Raw genomic sequence first — 22,954 nt, forward strand, 5'->3', positions numbered from 1 at the left:
ATTATTAAAAAGACATTATACATTTTTTATATTGATATCCATGTTTCCAAATAATTTTCATTAATAATGATATCTATGTTTCCAAACAATCTTCAAATGTTCTTCAATTTTAATGATATAGACTAGGTTCTGACCCGCACGCTTGTGCGGGTATATTTTAAAATTGTTGTTAAAAAACTTTCAAATATGATTTATCAATCGTATATATTTTTACCACTTACCAATATTTAATAAATGTTTAATATAATTTTATAGTTTATATGAATCAAGTTTATTTATTTTTTTGAATTGTCATTTGTTTTAGTTGTTTGTATATATATATAACAATAATGGTGAATTATCATTTATTTGTTTGGTTATATATCATTTATTTATTATGATAATTCATTTTATTTAGAATATACATTTTTAGTTGTTAATGGATAATATAAATAGGGGTATTAGATGATATTTTGTTATAAAATTATACACATTTATTATATATATTTTCTTAAAAATAACTACTTTGTGCAATATATTACATTTTAAACTATATTAGATAAAATAGGTCAATTGCTTTATTATTTTAAATTATATATACATTTTGGAGCTTTATAACAATCCATTGTACTAAATCCACCTAATCACATAAGTAATATAAATGGGCAATTATGATATAATAATAACAAACATGTGCTAACGTAATTAATAAAAAATCGTGCAAGTCTAATTTGATAAGCAAATAGAGTTTTTCCAAGAAAAGGATTAGTTCTTTATAAATATGCATGTTAAATATTGGTTTTAAATGTAATTGGAATTTATGATTAAATTTACACGTATCCATTTATTTGATAGTATATAGAGAAAGAATATTCTATAAATTAGGCAAGTGCATATTTTTTTTATTTTAAATATTGATATTGTATTAACTAATGAGTGCTTAAATATAGAAACAATCTATACTATTAAAAGGGAAGCAGTTTTTAAAAATCTACTTATAAAAGGTTGTTGGACTCTTTCATTAGAATGTTATATTTTATTATCACCTTAATTAATCAAACTCCACATAATACATTTAATATTTGTGTCAAACTAAAAGATTCTGCGACCAGATTTTGTGCTTATTAACAGAAAATAATTATAGTAGCATTTATTTTCAAATACCAGAAAGATAATGTTTAGATATAGTTTATATTGTTACCTATGGTGATTATTTATCCGCTCCACATCCTTTATATACTAAAGCACAAGTCACTCTATCAATCAAATTGTGACACATGGATCCTATTTCATATTTTAAAAGTTAAAAATTGTTTATAAAATAATGAAAGCAAAAATAAAAATGGAAAAAAGAAGAGTAACACACGTTTTTAACAATCCATTTCAATCCAATAATCTCTTTCCAACAGCTCTTCTTGCCTACACCTCCACGATCACCATTCACGTCAATCTCTCTTATAACTACCTTCATTCCATCATTTATATTTCTGCAATGTTATTGTAAGTTTCTTTTACTCAAATCCACACAACGTTTCTTCTCCAAGATAAATTGATATTTGATGTATTATCTCATATTTTCTCTCCTTTTGTTGTTCAATTTCTTTGGATCTCATTCTTTTCTATGCCTTTTCACTATGATATTTTTGTATCAAGCTTTCGCATGCAAGATTTATTAGAAGAAATCAGGTTTGTATCTTCTTTCTTTCAAATATGAAAATCTGAGATAGAGAGAGCAAAATAGAATATTTTATGTAAGTATACACCTCTACGTCCAACAGAAACAGGAGAGAAGAAAAGAAGACAAACTGGTTTTAACAAGAATAAAACATTATTGGATCAACATACAATCCAGTAAAAAAAAAGCCAAAACAAAATGAATGAGTTTTTTTCTACAACAAACGAAAGGACTAGAATCAGGTGTCCATAATCTGATAACAAGTGGTGTTTTAGATCTTCTCTGATTCCTTTTTTTTTTGTAACTGATCTTATCTGATTATTTTTCTTATGCTTTTCTTTAAAAATATCTATTTTATTTTTGTAGTCTTTACTTGAAGAAATTCCATCAGTCAATACTCAATACTAAAGATGTGATACAGCTTTCGAAAGAAGGAAAGACATTAAAAACCAAACACTCTACCGGGGAAAAAGAGTATTGATGCAGCTGAGTTTTTACAAATCTGTAAGTTATGATCTGAGTGTTTCAAAAATCTTTTTAAAAATTATAATAGAGCATGTCTATTATATACAAGTTGAATATTCTAAATATATCGAGTCTCTTATGTTTAGTTTCATTTTTTATTTTCCATTATATTAGAAATAAGGAGATTTATATTTTCAAGAAGACTTATTTACAAAAAAAAAAATACAAATAAAGCTGAATAGATCAAACTTATTTTTAACTACATTTATTCATGTTTGTATATATCTTAACTTTCTATGAAAATTGCTTCTAAATATGTATATTATCTCTCTGAAAAATCATAATAATTCTTATAAGGCTTCAAACTCTTTGTCTGAATGCATCCACTTCTAATTTTAGATGCCGGTGTGTGTTACTAACATAATATTTAATTTTGATGAAAACAAAAATGAAAAACAACATTGGAATCATACAATAAAAATATCTTTTAATTGTAATCTTAAAAAAAAAGATCATTTAAGTGCAAGCAAAAATTGATCCTGTGCTAAGCACGGGATAATAATACTAGTAAAGACTGATTTACAATATTTATTAACATATTATTTGAACTAAATTTTTTTATATAGAGAATAGAAAACTTTTATGTAAAACATAATGTATAGAAACATGACAATACTTTAAATTTTTTTAATTATATTCAAATTTTATGCGTATACACGAAATATGTTTCTAAAAATCTAACATTTTATTTGAAATCTGAAACATTAACCGAAAACCGAATCTGAAACACAAAAGAATAATCGTGATACCGAAGATATATTTGAAACAGAAAAATATATTTAATATACACAATACATTTTAGATACTCAGGGTACCGGTTCAGATCTCTATAGAATCCAAACCTACACCGACACTGCCGGTCTAAAATATACCCAATAGATACTTTGCCGTAGACTTGGATCTGAACCGATTCGGATCGGTTTTTATTCGAACCAGATAAAATGTTTGGACTTAAGAGAGAGTTACATAACAATATACATACAAAATTTTAAGTAAATTAATTCATAAATCATATAATTTTATAAAATTCTATGTTTTGATATTAAAAAATTTATTGTAAGAAAACCCGCGCTTTTGAAGCGCGGGTCAAGATCTAGTTATTAATTAAAAGATCAGCAGCCCCTTCTCAACAAAAAGTAGGACCCTGAGGTGGAAAAAAAAAATTTGGCGCCCTTTTAAAGAAAAAAAAAACAAAAATTAGAGCTTTTTTTTAAGAATTTTTTTTAAAAATAATTTTGGACGCTAATCTGGCCCAAAATATTTTAAATGATGTAATGGGTTCTGTGCAAATGCATTCTGAACAAATGCACAGAACCGGACATGAATATCAGTGGCATAAATTTGTAATATTAGAGGTGAAGTGGGGGTTTTTTATTTGTATTTTATTTTTAATAAATTTCATTTTTAATAGATTAGATAGATAGATAGACGGAAAAAAAGAAAAAAAAATATTTTTACATTAATATTTTTGTCGGAACTGCTTCAGTTCAGTTATCTGGTCTGTGAGAGCCCGGTCGAATTCAATTTCATCAATCCAGCAAAACCCGGATTAATCCAAGCAGTATCTGTGGTCTAATCGGTCAAATCGTAACATGTTTGCTATCCGGTCTGCATTGAATATAAACCGGATAAAATAACATAAACCGGATAAAATTACATAAACCGGTGCGATGGTAAATGATACCAGAGAAAAAAAAAGGGGTTAGGTTCTCTCATTTCACCAAACAGTCGAGCTACTTCTCTTTCATCAATCTCCGAAGAAGAGCTTATCTGCCTTCTAAAAGGTAACCAGTTTTCATTTTCATTCGCATTGTTGCTGGGTTTTGAAGTCATCTTATGATTACTTGCCTTGAAGAGCTTTTCGAATTTCAAAATGTCAAAGTTACGATCTTTGGATTTAGATCTAGATGTTATTAAAGCTGTTGATGTTAATGGTTTTAGAAAAAAAAATAGTTATAACAAATCCGACCAGTTTAGTCATATGACATGAGTGTTTTTGTTTTAATTTTCGCAGGGAGGTTCTTCGGTTATGGTTAATGCCTTAGATTTGCAGAGCTTTATTCTTAGAGCTCGAGTGCTTAAACTTTACAGGCAAGCTTTGAAGATAGCTCACAGAGCTCCTCCTCAGGCTAGAGGTTCGTGTTCTTGTATTCATTCATTGGAAACTCTTTGATGATGATAGTAAGCTTGGTTGTTAATTCATGCCTATAGGGGAATTAAAACAGAGTATTAGGCAAGAGATGGAGAAGAACAGTGAGTGCAATGACAAGCCAAAGATCAGGTATTTGATTAGTGAAGGATTAGAGAGGATTAAACAACTTGATGAGATGTTGGACATGCAAGGCCATTGAAAGCATATGTTTTGTCTGATAAAAGTAAAGTACAAAAGAAACATGTGTTCTTGACATATATTCATTTGGTTTGATGCTTAGTTAGGTTCAATATCTGAAAAATCAAGTGTAACAAATATGTGTGATAATAACAAGAATGATGTACTTTTTACTTACCAAACACATCCACTTGCTAATAGGACACAGCTTGTTTGAGTCTAATGTCAGAATCATGTTCTGCTCCACTTGTTATATATATATTTTGCAACACATAGATCTCTCGTGGCCTATGAATTATGAAAGGTAGGTCAGTCTTTCTTCATCAATGGCGATAAAAGTTTAACAAAAACCTCCCGAGTCAACCCAGCAACTAACTCAACCAACGCAGCTCCTTCCAACTCCCTAATCCTCCCCAAGCTCGAGAGCGAGAGCGCTCTCTCTCCACCCTCCTCCTCCGCCACTACCTCCCCCTCGCATGTCGCGTCGCTCGCTCTCTGTTCTTTCTCGGCAAGTTACATTGTTCCCGAACCAAGGCTTCTCCATCAGGATAGCAGCTCGTCACTCTGCTAATAATGGACGGTAAATCAATGTCTATGTGTTGTAAAATCATGGGCTCACTTATGTAACACACGGAACCATAGGGGACATAACTCCGTTTCTAGATCGTACCCGTCCCGCTGGTCTTGACGCAAGAATCTTGGAGGTAGTGTCGAAAGAACAAGAACAGTTTGAGATCACTTAAGCTGCCTCCTAGTGGGGAGATTAGTCCAGACATGGTCCGGATCTAGGGATGTTAAAATGGTAAAACCCATCCCATTTAAAGCCAAGCCCACTTACGATCCACCCCATTTAGAACTCATACCTGTCTAGACCCATTTAAAAATGAGTCAAGTGTTCAGGTACTCTTAATGAGGGAAAAAGTGATCTACCATACTCTCATGTGATCTGCCATACTCTTATCTGTTTTCATACTCTTAGAGGATGTGGTTAATATCTAAAATACCCCTGACCGATTTAATGAATAAATTAATCGAGTATCCACTCTCTCTCTCTCCCTCTTCCTCCTCCCTCCCTCCCCCCCCCCCCCGACAAGATTCACTCGAAGCCCACTCGATACTTCCCTCGTACTCGTCTTCTCGTGATTCGTTTGGAATACGATCTCTTCGCTTGGATACTGGATCATCGAGCTATTAATTCCATTATACAGGGTATGTATCTCAAATCGTCGTTAAGACCGATGTATAGAATCCACCATAGACGAACTCATTATTCACGGGATTCCGATTAGATAGAAGATTTCGTATTTGTATGAACTAATCGACGATCGGAAAGTTTGAATGGTCTGTTTGTTAGGGAATTCGATAATCAACAACTGTATAATTGAATGTCGGGAATCAAAGCTGATAACAATTTGGTTTTGAATTGAAGACTCGACTCCAAATTTATAGTTTTAATTGAAATTTTTTTATTCATTTGGGTTTCATGAACTAATCGAGGATCGGAAAGGAATGATTGAATGTCGGGAATTATGACGATTCAATCGAAGATTAGACGTTCTGGCTTATCACTAATTGGTTGGTTACTGACACAACTCTGTGACATGGTATAACGAAGTATAACGAAGTATAACTTTAATGGTTTAACTGTGTAACCAAGTATAACGTGAATGGTATAACTGAATAAACAAGTATAACTGTAAGTGGTTAAATGTTTTTATTGCAGACAATGTGTCCATTTTCGACGAACATACACTTTGATTATGATGGACATTATTCTAAGGATGAAGATGATTATGAATGGATTCCAACCGATGCTCGTTTGTATGCTATATCCTTTAAGACATCATCGTTGGAGGAGATCACTTATTCGTTGTTGAAAGAGAGGATATGCAGGAAGATGGGAATAGATCCGTTTACGAAGAGGCTCAATTTGGGTTACATTCCATTGGTAGTGGAACCTAAGAGGCAATCGTAAATTTTGGATGATGAAGATGTGTTGGTTTATCTAACATCAGTTGATAGAGAGCAAAGAAGAAGTATTTTGCATGTGGAGGACATCGAAGAATTGCAAATAGTTCAAATAACCGAGCAACTGTCGAGAGTTGGAGAGAGCTCTTGTAGTAGGAACTATTGTGAGCGTGAGAGTGGATATGGAGAAGAAGATAATGTGGGCAGAGGTTTGGAGCACGATGAACATCCCCACAAGAAACAGAAGAAGAGTAGGTTGTAAACCTTTCGGTTTCAGTTTTGATGTGGATTAGGTTGTAAGCCTTTCACTTTCGGTTTTGGTGTTTGCCTTTCACTTTCGGTTTTGGTGTTTGCCTTTCACTTTCGGTTTTGGTGTTTTTATCGTATGAGAACGTTGTGAGGTGAAATAAATTTTATTTGTGTGTTGTATAACTAAGTGAAACTGTTATAACTACGTTATGTAAATTGAATAATATGATTGTAAATTCTAAACTTTGTAATTTAATTTTATAAGTCATGGAAGTAATACGATTGTAGTTTATTATTAGTGCTATGTTAATTATGATTTAATCAGAATTGTTAAAATTCTTAAAATTCTATCTCATTGCTTGGTAGCAATCATATAGGAAATACAACGTGTTGTCATAGCTTTATCGCTGAAACTAACCTCGTTAGATTTGATAACTCTTTATGGCACGAAATCAAGTTTATATGTACATGATCATATGAGAAATGAACTCAGGAAACATAATTGCATTGGTATAACCACAAAATCATTAATTCAAGTCGAGTATAACTAAGATAAATAGAAATAATTAAAAAGTGCAACTTTGACGCTTTCTGTAAAACTGAGTACTTGGTGAAACTTACAACAGAAAAAACCGTGGGATTCTTAATTTTCCCGCCCAGCTTTTCGAATTTCTAATTTCCCAGCTTTTCCCAATCGTTCAATCGAAGTATTAAAGACCCTTTTTTTAGGTTTTCCCCATTTGCTATCTTCATTTTCTCTCTCTTCCCTAATCTTTCTCCTCTCTCTCCTCGTCACTCCCTCCCCTCCCAAAAACCGAGATGTCCGCCGCTTCATCTTCCACGACCGGTGGTCGGAGACGGATACGAACTCCGGGGATACCTAGTAGGTGTTGGTGCGGGGTGGGCGTCACCGAGATCATCTCCAGAAGCAATCCAAACCCATATCGCCGGTATTATCGGTGTCTCTTTGCGGCTTCACAAAGGGTACATCCGTTTGTTGTTTATATATCGAACGCTTATGAATCACGCTTACTCGTTTTGAAAAAAAATCATGTTGTAGCTCGAGAACGACAATCATGTCTTCAAATGGGTTGACGAAGCCTTCACCGATGAGAACAACAGCTGAACTACCAAGTTCGAATGCTCGAAGAAGAAGTTCAGAGTCTCAAAGCAACAATAAGGAATGAAGGAGATATCCGCGAAGGTCCCAAAAAGATGCCCATGATAAAGATATCAGGAGGTTGTGTTCTTCTTATCATCGTTTTAGTTGTAGGAATTATGATGTACAAAAAGTAATTGAAATTCTTAAGAGAATTCCAATTCCTATAACTAACTGTTATTGCTAAGCTATGTTTTTCTAAGTTATGCGAAGTTGAACAACCATGTAGTTTGATCTATCGAAAAAGTTTCTATTATTTTTAGTATGTTAGACAATTGAGAAAGTGAAACTAACACAATATCTGACCTATTTATACGAAAAAGTCGAACACATGATTAAGTTAAGCCAGAAGTTGGAACAAGGATTAAGTAAAACCAAAAGTTGAAACAAGTGAGATTAAGTGAAACCAAAAGTTGAAACAGGTGAGATTAAGTGAAACGAAAAGTTGGAAAATTGACTAAGTGAAACTATAAAGTTGGAAAATTGAACAATAGAGTGAACAAAGTTGTACCGACAATAGAGATAGTTTCACCTACATTAACACATAGTTGTACCGATATTTAAACAAAGTTTCACCGACATTAAACTTTTACACGAGACCCTCAACCCCATATTTCTGAACATAAGGGTCGCTGTTTAGTACAGACTGCCTGAATTCTTCGACCTCTGGCAAACGCGGATTGAACCTGAAGTCCGCAAATCCACCTTCGGTCTGAAGCCATATATCATCAGGACCAAAATAATCTGCATGGTCTTGATTTTAGCAAAAGTTCTACTCAACTATCACATTTAAAACTAGACACAGAAACAACACTTACTCGTAGATTCACAGACTCTCCACATCTTAAGGACCACAATCACCTGTCTACGACCCCCACCACTCATGTCATCAAGACCATCCCGGAAGGCAACTGCCTGAGTGCCGGTCACCACACATCTTATCTGATGGTCACTATTCAGAATAAAGAAAAAGTGCGTCAGCTACAATATATATATATATATATATATATATATATATATATATAATTTTGCTTGGATCATATGTTACTTTATACTCACATGTTGTCCCTTATGTAAAACTCCATCCTTGGTCCTGAAGGGGCATCGAGATGGGCTTCCGTGTTGAAGACCACTCCCATTGTATCTACCATATAAGTGTTACTCAACTAAATCAGTTCGTTTCACTTAGTTTCACTTACATCTACAGAGTTATACAAAGGTCTGAAACCAAGCCATGCGACTGTTGAGATTACCATTCCTAAATCAGTTGTGATTACCATTCCTAAACCATTCCTAAATCAGTTGTGATTACCATTCCTAAATTTGTTCGTTTCACTTACCTATGGGATATTTGAGGTCACGCCAGTGCATGCGAGGGATTGCATGGATGCTTTTGAAATCAAAGAAAAGGCGATTGTTCAGAGGTTCGATGATGCAGACTTGCGTAAGGCGCGAAGCAATTAGTCTGAACGGAGACCTAGTTGTCTTGAAACATGGGTAGGCCCGTTCAACATCTACCACAAAGATTTTCACCCATCTTCCCTCTTCCTTCTCAAGACCTCTAAAATTTTTATAATTCCCATAAGTGTTCATCTCCATCTTGTATCCCTACAAAAATAAAGTACAAAGATCATGTTTATTACATGTTACAAGGATCAAGTTTTTATTTCTGACGGTTATATGTTTATTACACAATTGAGAGATGATGATATACATTTACATCTTCATCTGCGAGGATATAGTTATAGTAAGACCCACTGTTGGTAACACAGGAATAGAAAGGGTAGATCCTGTGTAGTTTCACTCTGAAACGCCAAGCCCTGACCGCCGGGTTATAAGTAACCTCGGAAAGCTTATCGTACTCTGCCATCTTGTGTTTGTTGAGAGATGAGAGAAGAGATGGAGTATTCGCAGAGATGAGAGAAGAGATGAGAGAGGAGATGGAGTAACAGTGAGTGTTTAAATGCAGAATTCTCTTAAATGCAAGAGATGTAGCGTATAAATGATACTCGGAAGTGTAATGATTATTAAAAGAGACTTTTTCACAAGAGAAGTCGTGGGGACGTGTTTTCCTTTCGACGAGACTATCAAATGTCGTGTTCGTTCCACGAGTCTTTCAACCTCGGGCAAAAATAGGAGTAGTAGATTCTAATAGTTCATTAAATTACAGGTTTTTTCTCAAAATTAATATTATCCTTTTCATTGATTATCTCCTACACTGGTAGTTGCTTTCATTAAATATATGAACTCTAAATATATTCACTAACTTATACATTTTGGAAACTGACCATATTTTAAAAAATTAAACGATATAATATCTAAATTTCGTTAAGTTTTGTATAGTTTCAAATTTTCATACAATCTAAATTGTTACGTTTTGCTTAGTTTCATAAATTTAGCCCGTGATCTCCACGAGTTTCACTTACTTATACATATTTATGTATGTTAAAATTCTGGAGAGGCGACTGTTGCAGTCAGAAAGCGTGTTAGATAAGTTGAAGTAGTTATGCTTTCTCGGGGAGAGAAATGGTTTAATCTCGGGGGAGTCTCGAGTCAATCAAGTAATAATACTCATCAAATCAATCTGGAAACTGACCATATTTAAAAAAAATAAAACGATATAATATCTAAATTTCGTTAAGTTTTTTATAGTTTAAATGGACACGCCACTGTTCAACTTCATTAAATATAGTTAGATATATCTTAATAAATTATAGTTTTACAAAGTTTCAATTCCAACAGACGCGACTGTTATTCAAAAGGCGTGTCACAGAAGTCATGTCTTCTCGAGGAGTCCATCAAATCACCTATAAATGGTTTATCACTTCTACAATTACACTCTACAATTACATACAATTTCGAATCTCTACAATTTCCCTCATCTCTCTCACACAATAACATTTTTTCTTTTATCAGATTTAGACATGGATTCTCTCCCTCCTTCAATGCTTCATAAGATTCTCTCTACGGTAGCAACGATGAATATCCGGGATTTTGGTTCTGCAAGGATTGCTTTTCCCGGGTTCAACGAAGTTGGAAGAGAAGATCACTTCTACAGATCGGCCAATCTCATTTACCTGAATGACTGGGTAGACGAGGTCAGTGATGTTCGAACATTCAGGCTTAAATGCTACCGTTCGGGTAATCCAGAGGCCATATACTTGAGAGGTATGTATGAGTTCTTCATCCTCTATTTAGTTGATGAAGGATGGGAAAAAATCCATCTTGCTGGTGAGAGAGGATGCGAGTTGGCCCAGTATGTTGATGGAATGATGAACTTAGCCTTTAGCGTTGATCAGAGGGGAATTGTTCACAACTACCCTGCCTTTACTCGTCAACATGTTGATAAGATGTTTCAAATCATCTATAGTTGGCAACTCTCAGGCCATTGGGATTACGATAAACCTGGCATGTTTCTATCTATGGCTGAAAGGATAGATCCTAATGTGCCATGTGATTGCTGGTGTTCCCACATAGACCCTCCAGAGTTTGAAGTCTCCCTAGATGGATCACGATCACGGTGGAAATGCGATCGTTGTTTCTGGAATTGTGCAGCGTATGACTTCTGCTTCCAAATACACTTGACTGCTCGCACATGGCGAATTGTAAAGTTAGTTTTATAAGTTTTACTGTTATGCTGTTATTTCTCTAGTTCTATCTATAAACATTATGTAATTACTCTAGTTATATCTATAAACTAATCTTTTTATTTGAACTTCACTAAATATATCAATAACAACACATGTGGCCGAACAATAACGTAATAATAAATTGCAATCTAAATGTGGAGTACTCAATGTGCGATTTAGTTCAATTTAGCATAACTTTGTAACTGGGACAGTATTTATTTGTTCAGGTTTTATTACGCTACACAGTTATACCAAAGTTTACAATTACACTAAGTCATATAAAGGTTTCGGAAGTTAAGGCGAAATAGATCCGAATTTATGGATCGGGTCTAGATGGTCCACGAAATGGCCCTGGTTGGGTTGTAATTATGTAAGTTTCTGTTGGCTCTGTGGTCTTTTAATAAATTTTCTGATTTAATTAAAGATATATTAAATTCAAAATCCGGTCAGTTTCGGGCAGGAGTATCTCAGATCATTTTTTTCGGGCAGGAGCACCTGAGCGTTTAATTCTTTAAAAATAGGCTTATTAGGGGTACCCATTTAAAACCCGCAAAATTTACATGTACCAATTTAAACCCATTTAATCATATTCTTTTATTTATTTTTTTTGTTTTAATTATGTTTGTAAAACGGTTTTCAAAGATAATTTCCATTTTTTCATTTTTGTAACTTTATGAACTCTAAATAAATTATATATCAATAACTTTTGATATGTATTCTTGCTTGCTTTGTATCAAATATTAAATAAATTATTTATCAATAAGTGATGTTGATGTGAACTCTAGATAAATGTAAAATGTTAAACCTCTACACACTATCTACAAAGTATTGTTTGTATTCTTCTCCTGTTGAACCTCTCAAATTTATAATTAACATTCAAGAAAATGATTGTTGTTGTACTAAAACAACCCATAATGTTTTAAAGAAAACTAACAGAACTTCTCCAAGCCAAAGAAAGTCTACCGAATGTAAACAAAATCGAAACAAAAAACATAGTTTTGAGAACAGAGCTTGTTCGTCTGACTCTGAGCTGCCGCTTGGGATCAGGTGGGGGTACACTTGGAAGTACCTTCCCTACTTCCTACAAAGTAAAGAAACAATGTAAGGTTTTGCTACAGAGGAAGATGTGTCTTGTCTTGTGTTATGAACTTGTGTCTAGTGACCCAAAACGACTCTTACAAGAAACAAAAAAACAACAAAAGACAAGCCTAACAAGCCCCAAATCTACTTTACTACGTCTTCTGTCATCTACCAACTTAAAGACCAAACACAATCAATATAAGAAAAAGATTCTAACATCAGTCAATATAAGCAAGAGATCCTAAGCAGTGTAAGTGTGTAACCATTGTTTTCAGCCCCTTCACTGTCACATTCTCACACCCTCTCCCTATAGCCACCAAACCCATATCACTCAAATCACCAGAATTTTTTAAAAGATAATGAAAACAACCCATACACAAGTAACAAGTTTCTCGAAGATAAGAACCAATGATATTACCTCAAATGTTCAACGTACATTTGAATCTTCTGATCTTGAACCCTCGACTCCAGAAGTACTTGTATTCTTCCTAGCATCTTCGTTGCACATATCATCAACATCTTCTATTGTACCAGTTACGAGTACAGAGTAAAGCCTTGACATTCTTGGGAAGCAAGCGACTTCGGTATGGAGTTAACACCCGAGCTCCAATACTGAAACCTGATTCAGATGCTACTGTGGTGATAGGGATACTCAGTATATCACGTGCCATCATCGCCAAATCACCAAATCGAGCTTGGTTTTCTCTCCAATAGCTTAAAACATCCAAATTGCGAAAAGACCTTCTATCTAGCCTCTTCTAATCCAGATACACATCTAAATGTGTTCTTGTGTTTCCTACATTACTCCCAAGGTTTCTTTCCAATTCAAAGAGATCATGTAATATATTATAATGTTAGTTAGAAGAAGTAATAATGACAGCCAAGTAAATGCAAAATAAGAGTAAAGATGCTTGAAACTTACATTGTCTAAATCATCTTCAAGAGGTGATTCAGTAACTAGATCATGTGGAGTTGGTGTAGATGAAGTACCAGAACAACTGCCCCAAGTCCTAGCTTGATACTCTTTATAAAGTTTAGTCAAATTAGTCCTCAGCTCTTCAGTTTTTAAACTAAAATTAGAAGGATCCACTCTCTCATAAGCTTTCTCAAGAACTTCCAAATTCAGCCTTGGATCTAAAATTGCCCCCATAGCCAAAATGATGCTGTAATCTTCCCAGTACTTAGCAAATTTAACTTGCATTTCCTTAGCCACCTGCTTCAAATCATAATCATCACAACTCGCAAAATACTTCAGCAATAACTCAATCTTCCAAATTTCTGTGAAGTACACAGTAGATGTTGGGTACTTTGACCCTGAAAAGAGAGTAGTAATTTGACTGAAAGGTTTCAGCAACTCACTTATTTTTTGCCCACGATCCCACTCTCTTTCAGAAGGTAGCCATTTGTAGTGCCTGTCAAAAGCCTCCAAGCTTTTAAATGCTTCCCTAAACTTTAACGCTCTAATGAGCATTTCATAAGTAGAGTTCCTCCTGGTATAAACGTCAAGTGATAAACCAGATCCACCAAGAATCCCCACTTGCTCTACACATGCTGCAAAGGCTTGAATTCTTGTCTGAGATGCTTTCACATACCTCACACTTTCCCTGATGTTATGCAAAAGATCTTTTGCTAATTCCAAGCCTTCTTTCACTATCAAGTTCAGGATGTGCGCACAACATCTCACATGTAAATACTTGCCATCCAACAATAAGCCATAACCACTCATCATCTGAAACTGTCCCTTGAGGATCCTCTGCATACTGTCGTTATTATTAGCATTGTCTAAGGTAATAGAGAATACCTTCTTCTCTAAACCCCATTCCATCATACACTCCAGAATCTTGTTAGCAATCTCTTCTCCTGTGTGTGGAGGCTTCAAATCGCATAAAGCAAAAATTTTACTTTGCAAGTTCCAGCCATCATCTATGAAGTGGACAGTAAGACATATGTATCCCATGCTATAAGGGCGAGATGTCCAAAGATCAGAAGTAAAGCAAACCCGAGCAGTATGTCTAGCAAACACTTTCTTCAGCTCTTCCTTTTCTACTTCATACCTCTTATAAACATCTGCTGCAGCCGTTTGTGTACAAATGGTCTGACACTCTAGATTCAGATACTTGTCTCGTTGTCTAACCTTCTCGTATTCTACGTATCTGAACGGAAGATCATGATAAATGATTACCTCACTAACCATCTCACAATCTCTCTTCTGATCATATGCCTTCTTATCTTCCAAGTGGCGTTGTAGATGATGAGTTCCACAGCTCACATTCTTTTCATTACGTGTCACCAACTTCATACAACAATGCAAGCATCTGGCCCTTTCTTTGCCATCATTTTCTACCCCCACTGATACAAATCTTCCCAAACCCGTGATGTTTTACGTCTCTTGTGTGGAGCTTGAGCTGATTCCCCAGAATGTGTTTCACTTTGCTGTTCTTCTAGTTGTGTAGCTTCCAAATTTATCTCAGCTAGAGCATCTTCTTCATTCATGTCTATAAGCTCATCCATCCTGTAATTAAAAGCCAACACTAAATCCTCCAGAACTCTATAAACATATGATTGAAGATAACTCGAGACCATACTTAAACCAAATCACAATAAAACTGATACAAGATCACATAGTTCCTCAGCTCAGCTCAGCTCAAGCAAATCTATACATCCATCAGAGAATCCTCATTCTCCTCGAGACCATCCTTAAAACCAATCACAATCAAAACTAACATTTGAATCAAAGACAAATGGAGCAAAGCGATACACGAAACTTTTATATGATTGCAGATGATTACACAGGCACAAAGTGTAATCCATACAGTGATACATAACAAATATTATATGCAATTTATGTGAACAATATGCAATTTTTTTCTCATGGGTTTGCTTAATTTAGAGAAATATGCAATTTTGCTAATGAAATCAAGTTCAAAAACAAATCAATTTATATGAACAATAGGAATCGAAGGACAAGAGAGTAGTTACTGATCTAGAGTTGGGAGTGGGTTTCAGAAACGGAACTTGATTGGAACTTGATCGGAGACGATCGGTTTCAGAAGTTGAAGCGGTGGAGATTACGCTTCAGCGGAAGTTTCAGAAGTTGAGAGGCGGTGGAGATCGGAGGCGATTTGATCGACAAAGGAGACGATGAAAAGGGAAAAAAAAAACTTAAGGCCCTTAAGCCTTAACCAAACGACAACGTTTAAAATACAAAGAAAAACATTAATGGGTTAAACGGTTCCCGTTTATTTTAGTGAAAACTCATTTAATAAATGGGTCTTAAGAGGGTTATCCATTTAAAATACGACTAGCTAAATAGATCTAAATGTACATTTATTTTTTCAGAACCCATTAAAAACCCGCGAACCTAAACCCATATTAACATCCCTATCCGGATCACACTCGAGTTGACTCGGGAGAACGTCACAAACTCAAGGAGCGAGCTAAAAACGAGTCAGCTCGGTCTCACCTCGAGCTTCTTCACTTGTCGACATTCTTTGGTCATGTTTTGGTGAAAACGCGTGGAGGGTACGCGGTTTGGTTCTTGTACGCAGCTGATTTCACCTAACCATCGAACCGGTTTGGGTTATAAGAGTCGGATTTTGGGTGGGGGAAACCGGTTAGCTGTGAGACTGTGTCTATTGACCGGAACTAGACTGTTTGAGAGGAGGGACGAGGCTGCTGGTGTGGAGATTGGTCTGTGTTTGAACAAGCGTGAGATGGATTTATTTGTTTCTCTGTTTCAAAATGGTCTTTAAAAAAAAAGGCTGAGACAATGGATATGGTAATAGTACTGTCAATGGAAACCTCATCATAAAAAATTCACCAATGTGGACTGAGGCCTAATAAAAAGTGTATCAACCAACATCAAAAGAATGTTAGAAGATGCAAAGAGGTGATTTAATCTGTTTTCTGAGGGGGAAAGACATTTGGCTTGTTTTTAAGAAAGTAATGTACCATTTCTTTGTTGTAATTTGTTTGAAGTTAAACTTTTTCTAGATTGTTTTCTTAGTTATCCTAAGATTAATTGTCTTCACAGGAAATCAGAATTTGTACGAACACAGTCCGAGCAACATGATTGACCGATTAACAAAGGTTTGGAATGATGGACACTGGTTTTGCGTTTGTCATTGACCCACCACCATACGCAATATTAACTCCATTTTATAAAAAGACAAAAGGGGTCCACACTAAAAATAAATAAGTCTTCCATGAGTCTTCCATGAGTCTTACATAAGTCTTCCATGAGTCTTCGATAAGTCTTCTAGAAGTCTACTGGATCGAAAATATTTAACCTAATTGGAACTTTTGTCTTCATATATAAAGAAAATTTACACATTATTTTTCTTCCTCTCAAATGACTGCAACGAAAATGTAATGTTTCTCTCTCTAAAACTTTCCAATCTCTCTCTAATCTCTTTGAACATCAAAACACCAAACTTTATATCCATTTCTCACTTTTTCTTATGTCTTCTCACTAATTTATCTTCTTTTTGCAGGTTTTTCATTACATGATTCTCATCTTTCACTCTTTCAAAGGTAGATATCTTGGATATGAATTTATGTGTCTGTTTATATGTTAGATTATAAAAAGCTATAGATTCAACATAGTGTAGCTGTTTTGTTTATTTTGTAGGCATAAAATTTTCATTTTTGAAGTTTTTCTATGTTTTGAAGTCATTTGAATGTTTTTGAATTTGCAGGTTTTCCAGATCTGAGAGACTTTGAAAGACTTCTCAGAAGACTCTCAGAAGACCCTCGGAAGAGTTCTCAGAAGCCTTCTTAGAAAGTCTTCTAATGCATTTTATGCTAGAAGACTTTCCACGAAGTATTGAGGAAGTCATCCAAAATCTTCTGCCTAAAGTGGTATAAATTATGATATGTATTTTGTGTGTTTTATTTATTAGATTCTAAAAATTATAGATCCAACCTAATGTGATTGTTTTGTTTATTATCTAAAAATTTATTTTTGAAGTCTTCTCTTTGAAGTCATTTGAATGCTTTTGAATATGCAGGTTTTTCAGATCTGAGACAGATTTTGGAAGACTTCTGGGATAATTCTTGAAAGACTCTCGGAAGACTTCTTGGGAAATCTTCTAATGTATTTTATGCTAGAAGACTTCCCACGAAGTCTTCAGAAAGTCTTCTACCCAAAGTGGTACAAAGAGATGATGTTAAGTGGAGTCCAAGCTTTTCTATGTTGAGGAATAATATCTAGTTGTGTAATAATTTTGTTTATGGTCTTTTTATGATTTGTATGTGTAATATTTTAGTTGTGAATTTTTTGTAAACTTTAAGAGATGTTAATCAAAAGAATGGTAAATATGTTCATGTTTTGCCAAAAGTAATTGATTTCATTAAAGTTATCGATGCAACATACCAAAAAATATTTTAATCATTCTACCCACATATAACAAAGCACAACAACACAAAAACTTAGTAAAATTTGTTAAAACTAAGAAAGAAGACTTCTCAAGAAACCTTAGCAAATTCACAAAAGATCAAAATTGAATTTTTAGTGAAAGTTGAAATTTTAAATCTCATGGAAGTTAAAAATTGTATCTTATGAGGAAGACAACACAAACACAGAACATCAACTTAATAAAACTAAATCATCGAAGAAGACTTCTTATGAAATCTTCTATGAGGAAGACTTACAGAAGACTTCTCCGTTTAGCTAGAAACATTATTAAACATCAATATTTGTAACTTCATAATTATCACCAATTAAGGTATAAATTCGATTCAGTAGTCCCATATTGACTAATAAACATGAATTAGCAAAAAGATATTAAAAATTCAATTTAATTTTGAATAAATTTGAAGTTTATTAAAGACTTACGTAGAAGACTTCTTTTGAAGTCATCCACGGAAGACTTCAAAAAAAGTCTACTATGTGTAGACTTCAAAAGAAGTCGACTCTGTGTAGACTTCAAAAGAAGTCTTCTATTGAGGTCATTTTTACAGTTGCAAATTTACGAAGGAAGACTTCTTAAGAAGTCTACTCTACAAAAGACATCTTCGGAAGTCTTCCTTTATAAATATTGGCTTACTTTTGAAATTAAATTTTTTTCGAAATTCCCAGAGAAGACTTCTTTAAGAAGTCTTCTCGGATAAACATGTTACTTTTGAATTTGACCAAAGTTAGTAAGAATTTTGACTTTTTGTAGAAGACTTTTAGAAAAGTCTACCTGAAGAATACTTCAAAAAAAGTCTTCTCTAAATCTTCCGGAAGTCTTCTCAATGTCGCAAGAAGTCTGCTGGGTTACTTTTGCAATTGACTAAATTTGACTTTTCGAGAGAAGACTTCTTTCGTCGGATGACTTCTCTAGAAGTCTTCTCTCGCGGGCAAAAATTTGACCAAAACCCAAAATTAAACTTGAGAAAAGAAGTCTTCTCTTCTCATTGATATTAAATGTTTTACTATTATTTTTCAATTGCAAAAGTAACCCACGTAGACGACATCTTTCGGGATTGAGAAGACTTAGGGAAGACTTTCAGAAGACTTCTGTATAAGTTTTCTCCAGGAAGGCTTCTACAAAAAGCCAAATTTCTTACCAATTTTGGTCAAATTTAAAAGTAACATGTTTATCCGAGAAGACTTCCAAGAAGTCTTCTCTGGAAATTTCAAACAAATTTGTTTACAAAGGAAAGTTAGAAGACTTCTAGGGAAGTCTTCTATTAAAAAAACACTAAAGGTCAATTGCAAAACTAACATATGCATTGATCAGAAGATTTCTAAAGAAGCCTTTTCGATGAAGAAGACTTCTAAAGAAGTCTTCTTCGCCAAACAGATCTGAAAAATAAAATGTTGTTTGCGATTTCATACTTTGAACTCGTGTGATGACTTGCGTGGTTTCTCCAATCACCCAAAACTTCACCACAACAGCTACCTACTCGTTAACCACCCAGAATCGTGAGCTTATGAACCTTACATAATTTGTAATCAAAATCTTCAGTTTTTTTTTATGAGGTTTGAAAGAAAATGTACGATATGTGGTTTGTGTGGATAGGAAATGTGAAAGGGTAAGAAAAATTGAAACTTTAGGGCATTAACACTTTCAATTTGGTAGTTCATGGTGGTTGAGGTATTGATGTCAATGGCAAAGTTGTAAACATTTGGTGAAGATGATAAGCTAAAAGCCTTATAGTCAAAAAAAAAAAAAAAAAAAGTAATGGCATTTTCTTGAATAACTAGAACTTCTAGGGTGAATAGGACAAAACAAAGTTTCAAAAAAAACATAGGTTATTTTGTGTTTAACTTGAAATTTTGAGTCATTTTTTAAAGAACCCCGATTGAAATATGGGTAAAATAAACAAATCTAAATGGGAATTCTCTCAAATAGACTTTTCTAAATTTTTGTCACAAAAATAGATTTCAAAAACATAAATGACCAAAATAGCATTTTTTATTTTGAAAACTTTGATTTTTTTAATTTTTTTAAATTTGAAATCCTATCCCCAAAACCCCACTCCTCAATTTTAAACCCTAAACCCTAAAGTCTAAACCCTAAACCTTAAACCCTAAACCCTAAACCACATCCTCTTAACTCTAAGCCCTAATGTCTATATTAATTAACCCTAAGGGTATAAGTGTATACAGTAAAACTTCTATAAATTAATAATGTTGAGACTTTAAAATTTTCTTAATTTATAGAGATATTAATTTACAAAAGTTTTATTTTTAGATTATTTTCTATTCTTAAATATTTTAATTTATAAAATAAGAAAATATTTGATTTTACCGTATATAAATTATTTAAATTTTAGAAATTTGACTTTTATAGTGTTTTATTATCTTATTTGGTCTATATTTTTATGTTTCATAAAATTGTTATTTGGTTTTCAATATAATTTCACTAAATATTATCAAAATATATTGAAATATTAAGAAAAATCGAGGTATTTTCATTGTCAATATAAAAGCAATAATATAATGTTTAGTTTGTACTTTTATAAAAACAATATATAGATAGATTATTAATTTATGATTTTAATGGGACTATATATTTACATGAGAGTTTTAAAAATATTATTATTTTATTATTTTATCGATTTGTGTCATATCCAAGTTGGAACCGGTGAAATTTATTAATTTATAGAGATTATTATTTTATCGAGTATTAATTTATAGAGGTTCTAGTGTATTTACTTCTTTTGATAAAACATTTAAGTTTATTTTGATCATTTTTATTTTTAAGATCTATATTTGTGACAAAAAAAAATTTTATGTCTATCATAGAGAATTTCTCAATCTAAATTATAATAAAATTTTATTTTAAATATAATTTAAATTTGAAATAAATTATTACCTTAGATAATGCAAGAAAACACTTAGTATATCCTATAAAAGTGGAACAACAGCTTTGTAGGCTAAGTAGCCGCTTTGTAATATGGAATCAATGGTATGTGGACAATGGAAGAGGGAGATATCTGTAACCATAAACGGAGTTTTGTTTCAGCTTGTATATGTTCGTAGACACTTTGTCCTTACATGGCAGGAGTCGAGGAGAGTGGACAATCTGTGGGTAAAATTCCACAGGTTACAAAGAAGGATTGTAGGAAGAGGATCTGTGGGCCAATACGTGGATGTGGCTCTGATATGGTGGTGGTGGGGTATTGATGTTAGAATATTATTGGGTCTCATTAAACCTGTATTCTATGGCTCGATAGACCATTTCAAATTTTTTATATATGAAGATACTAAGTTGGAATGTTAGAGGACTAGGAAGTCATTGGACAATAAGTTATCTTCGGGAGATTTGGCATAAACATAAACCAGAATTTTTATTTTTATCTGAAACGAAACAGGATTTTGAATTCGTTCAAGGGGTTCAGACACACTTTGGATATGATTATTTGGTTACTGTGGACCCTAATGGGAGGAGTGGTGGTTTAGCTCTTTTCTATAACAATGAATATCAAGTTAAAATCTTATATTCTAGTAATAGGATGATAGACATCGAGGCGGTGGTCAAAGGAAAGCAAGTTTTCCTTACTTTTGTATATGGAGATCCAGTACAAGAATTAAGAGAACATGTATGGGAGAGACTAACTCGGTTTGGTTTATCACGATCTGATCCATGGTTTATTATTGGCGATCTTAATGAGATTACGGGGAATCATGAAAAGGATGGGGGAGCCCTAAGATGTACAACTTCCTTCATTCCTTTTAACAACATGATAAGAAATAGTGGTTTACTGGAATTTCCGGCTCGAGGTAATAAATTATCTTGGCAAGGAAGGAGGGGTAAGGGAAAAGGAGCAGTGATGGTCAGATGTCGACTGGATCGAGCATTGGCAAATGAGGAATGGCATACACTTTTTCCATGCTCTTATACAGAGTACCTAAAGATGGTAGGTTCTGATCATCGTCCTGTAGTCGCTGTGCTGGAGGATAATCTATCACAAAAGAGGAAGGGACAATTTAGATTTGATAAGAGATGGGTTGGACAGGAGGGTCTTATGGAATCAATAGTGGCAGGCTGGACAGAAAATCAAGGAGAACAAAGGGTGGATATAGTTACAAAAATTACCAAGTGCCGCCATGAAATATCTTCATGGCGAAAAGATAACCAACCATATGGGAAGGACAAAATTAAAGATCTTCAACAAGCACTGGAAGAAGTTCAAATGGATAATAATAGAACACAAGAGGAGATTCTTGAGGTTTCCAAAAAGTTACAAGAGGCTTATAAGGATGAGGAGGAATATTGGCACCAGAAAAGCCGAAATATGTGGTATTCATCGGGGGATCTTAATACTAAGTTTTATCATGCCTTAACAAAGCAACGTAGGATTCGCAATAAAATTGTGGGCCTACATGACGAAAGGGGGAATTGGGTAACAGAGGAGAACGGAGTTGAGAAGGTGGCGGTTGATTATTTTGATGATTTGTTTCGTACTACTAGCCCAACGGAATTTGATAGTTTTTTGGAGGAGATAGTTCCATCTATTTCTCCTCAAATGAATCAAACTTTATTAAGAGTAGCAACGGAGGAAGAGGTTCGGCAAGCTCTATTTATGATGCATCCGGAGAAAGCGCCAGGGCCGGATGGAATGACAGCTCTCTTTTTTCAACATTCCTGGCATGTTATTAAGGAAGATGTGGTGGAAATGGTTAATAATTTTCTGGTTACAGGAGAAATGGATCCTCGATTAAATATTACTAATATTTGTATGATTCCGAAAACGGAGAGACCTACAAGGATGACAGAGCTTAGGCCGATTAGCCTGTGTAATGTTGGATATAAGATCATCTCAAAGGTTTTGTGTCAAAGATTAAAAATTTATCTACCAAGACTAATCTCGGAGACACAATCGGCTTTTGTGGCAGGCAGGTTAATATCGGATAATATTCTTATTGC

General features: G+C 34.0%; 3 protein-coding genes across 8 annotated transcripts; 2 read left to right on the forward strand and 1 right to left on the reverse strand.

Moving 5' to 3' along the window:
• Positions 1–1,337: 1,337 nt before the first annotated feature.
• LOC103833676 lies at positions 1,338–4,779 on the forward strand. Of its 6 annotated transcripts, XR_004449853.1 has the most exons (5): positions 1,338–1,479; positions 1,633–1,665; positions 2,021–3,963; positions 4,194–4,314; positions 4,391–4,779. XR_004449853.1 is itself a non-coding variant. In XM_009109749.3 (3 exons), exons 2-3 carry the CDS (start codon positions 4,209–4,211, stop codon positions 4,528–4,530), a joined length of 246 nt encoding a protein of 81 aa, XP_009107997.1. In that variant the 5' UTR covers positions 3,716–3,963; positions 4,194–4,208; the 3' UTR covers positions 4,531–4,779. The 6 variants fall into 6 exon arrangements, 2 of the variants coding, with proteins under 2 accessions (XP_009107997.1, XP_033132298.1); XR_004449851.1 differs by having other exon boundaries at positions 1,633–3,963; XR_004449850.1 differs by lacking the exons at positions 1,338–1,479; positions 1,633–1,665 and adding an exon at positions 1,801–1,896.
• A 6,029-nt stretch (positions 4,780–10,808) lies between these two features.
• Positions 10,809–11,507, forward strand: LOC103863684. Its single transcript, XM_009141436.2, has one exon. The coding sequence runs from the start codon at positions 10,809–10,811 to the stop codon at positions 11,505–11,507; it is 699 nt and encodes a 232-aa protein (XP_009139684.2).
• A 1,372-nt stretch (positions 11,508–12,879) lies between these two features.
• Positions 12,880–15,104, reverse strand: LOC117127496 (zinc finger BED domain-containing protein RICESLEEPER 2-like). Its single transcript, XM_033278036.1, has 5 exons — positions 14,964–15,104; positions 13,516–14,865; positions 13,213–13,351; positions 13,030–13,115; positions 12,880–12,900 (listed from the first exon to the last, which is right to left on the reverse strand). Exons 1-5 carry the CDS (start codon positions 15,102–15,104, stop codon positions 12,880–12,882), a joined length of 1,737 nt encoding a protein of 578 aa, XP_033133927.1.
• Between the last annotated feature and the right edge of the window lie 7,850 nt (positions 15,105–22,954).

The sequence above is a fragment of the Brassica rapa genome, chromosome A08 (genome assembly GCF_000309985.2).
Source record: "Brassica rapa cultivar Chiifu-401-42 chromosome A08, CAAS_Brap_v3.01, whole genome shotgun sequence".
Lineage (NCBI taxonomy): Eukaryota > Viridiplantae > Streptophyta > Magnoliopsida > Brassicales > Brassicaceae > Brassica > Brassica rapa.

Coding starts and splice junctions, on each gene's coding strand:
- LOC117127496 (XM_033278036.1), bottom strand. CDS start 15,104: ATGGATGAGCTTATAGACATGAATGAAGAAGATGCTCTAGCTGAGATA. Junction 14,866..14,963: donor AGAGACGTAAAACATCACGG/GTTTGGGAAGAT, acceptor CGTAATGAAAAG/AATGTGAGCTGTGGAACTCA. Junction 13,352..13,515: donor TTGAAGATGATTTAGACAAT/GTAAGTTTCAAG, acceptor TATCTGGATTAG/AAGAGGCTAGATAGAAGGTC.
- LOC103833676 (XM_033276407.1), top strand. CDS start 4,016: ATGATTACTTGCCTTGAAGAGCTTTTCGAATTTCAAAATGTCAAA. Junction 4,061..4,193: donor TCGAATTTCAAAATGTCAAA/GTTACGATCTTT, acceptor TAATTTTCGCAG/GGAGGTTCTTCGGTTATGGT. Junction 4,315..4,390: donor AGCTCCTCCTCAGGCTAGAG/GTTCGTGTTCTT, acceptor TCATGCCTATAG/GGGAATTAAAACAGAGTATT.
- LOC103863684 (XM_009141436.2), top strand. CDS start 10,809: ATGGATTCTCTCCCTCCTTCAATGCTTCATAAGATTCTCTCTACGGTA.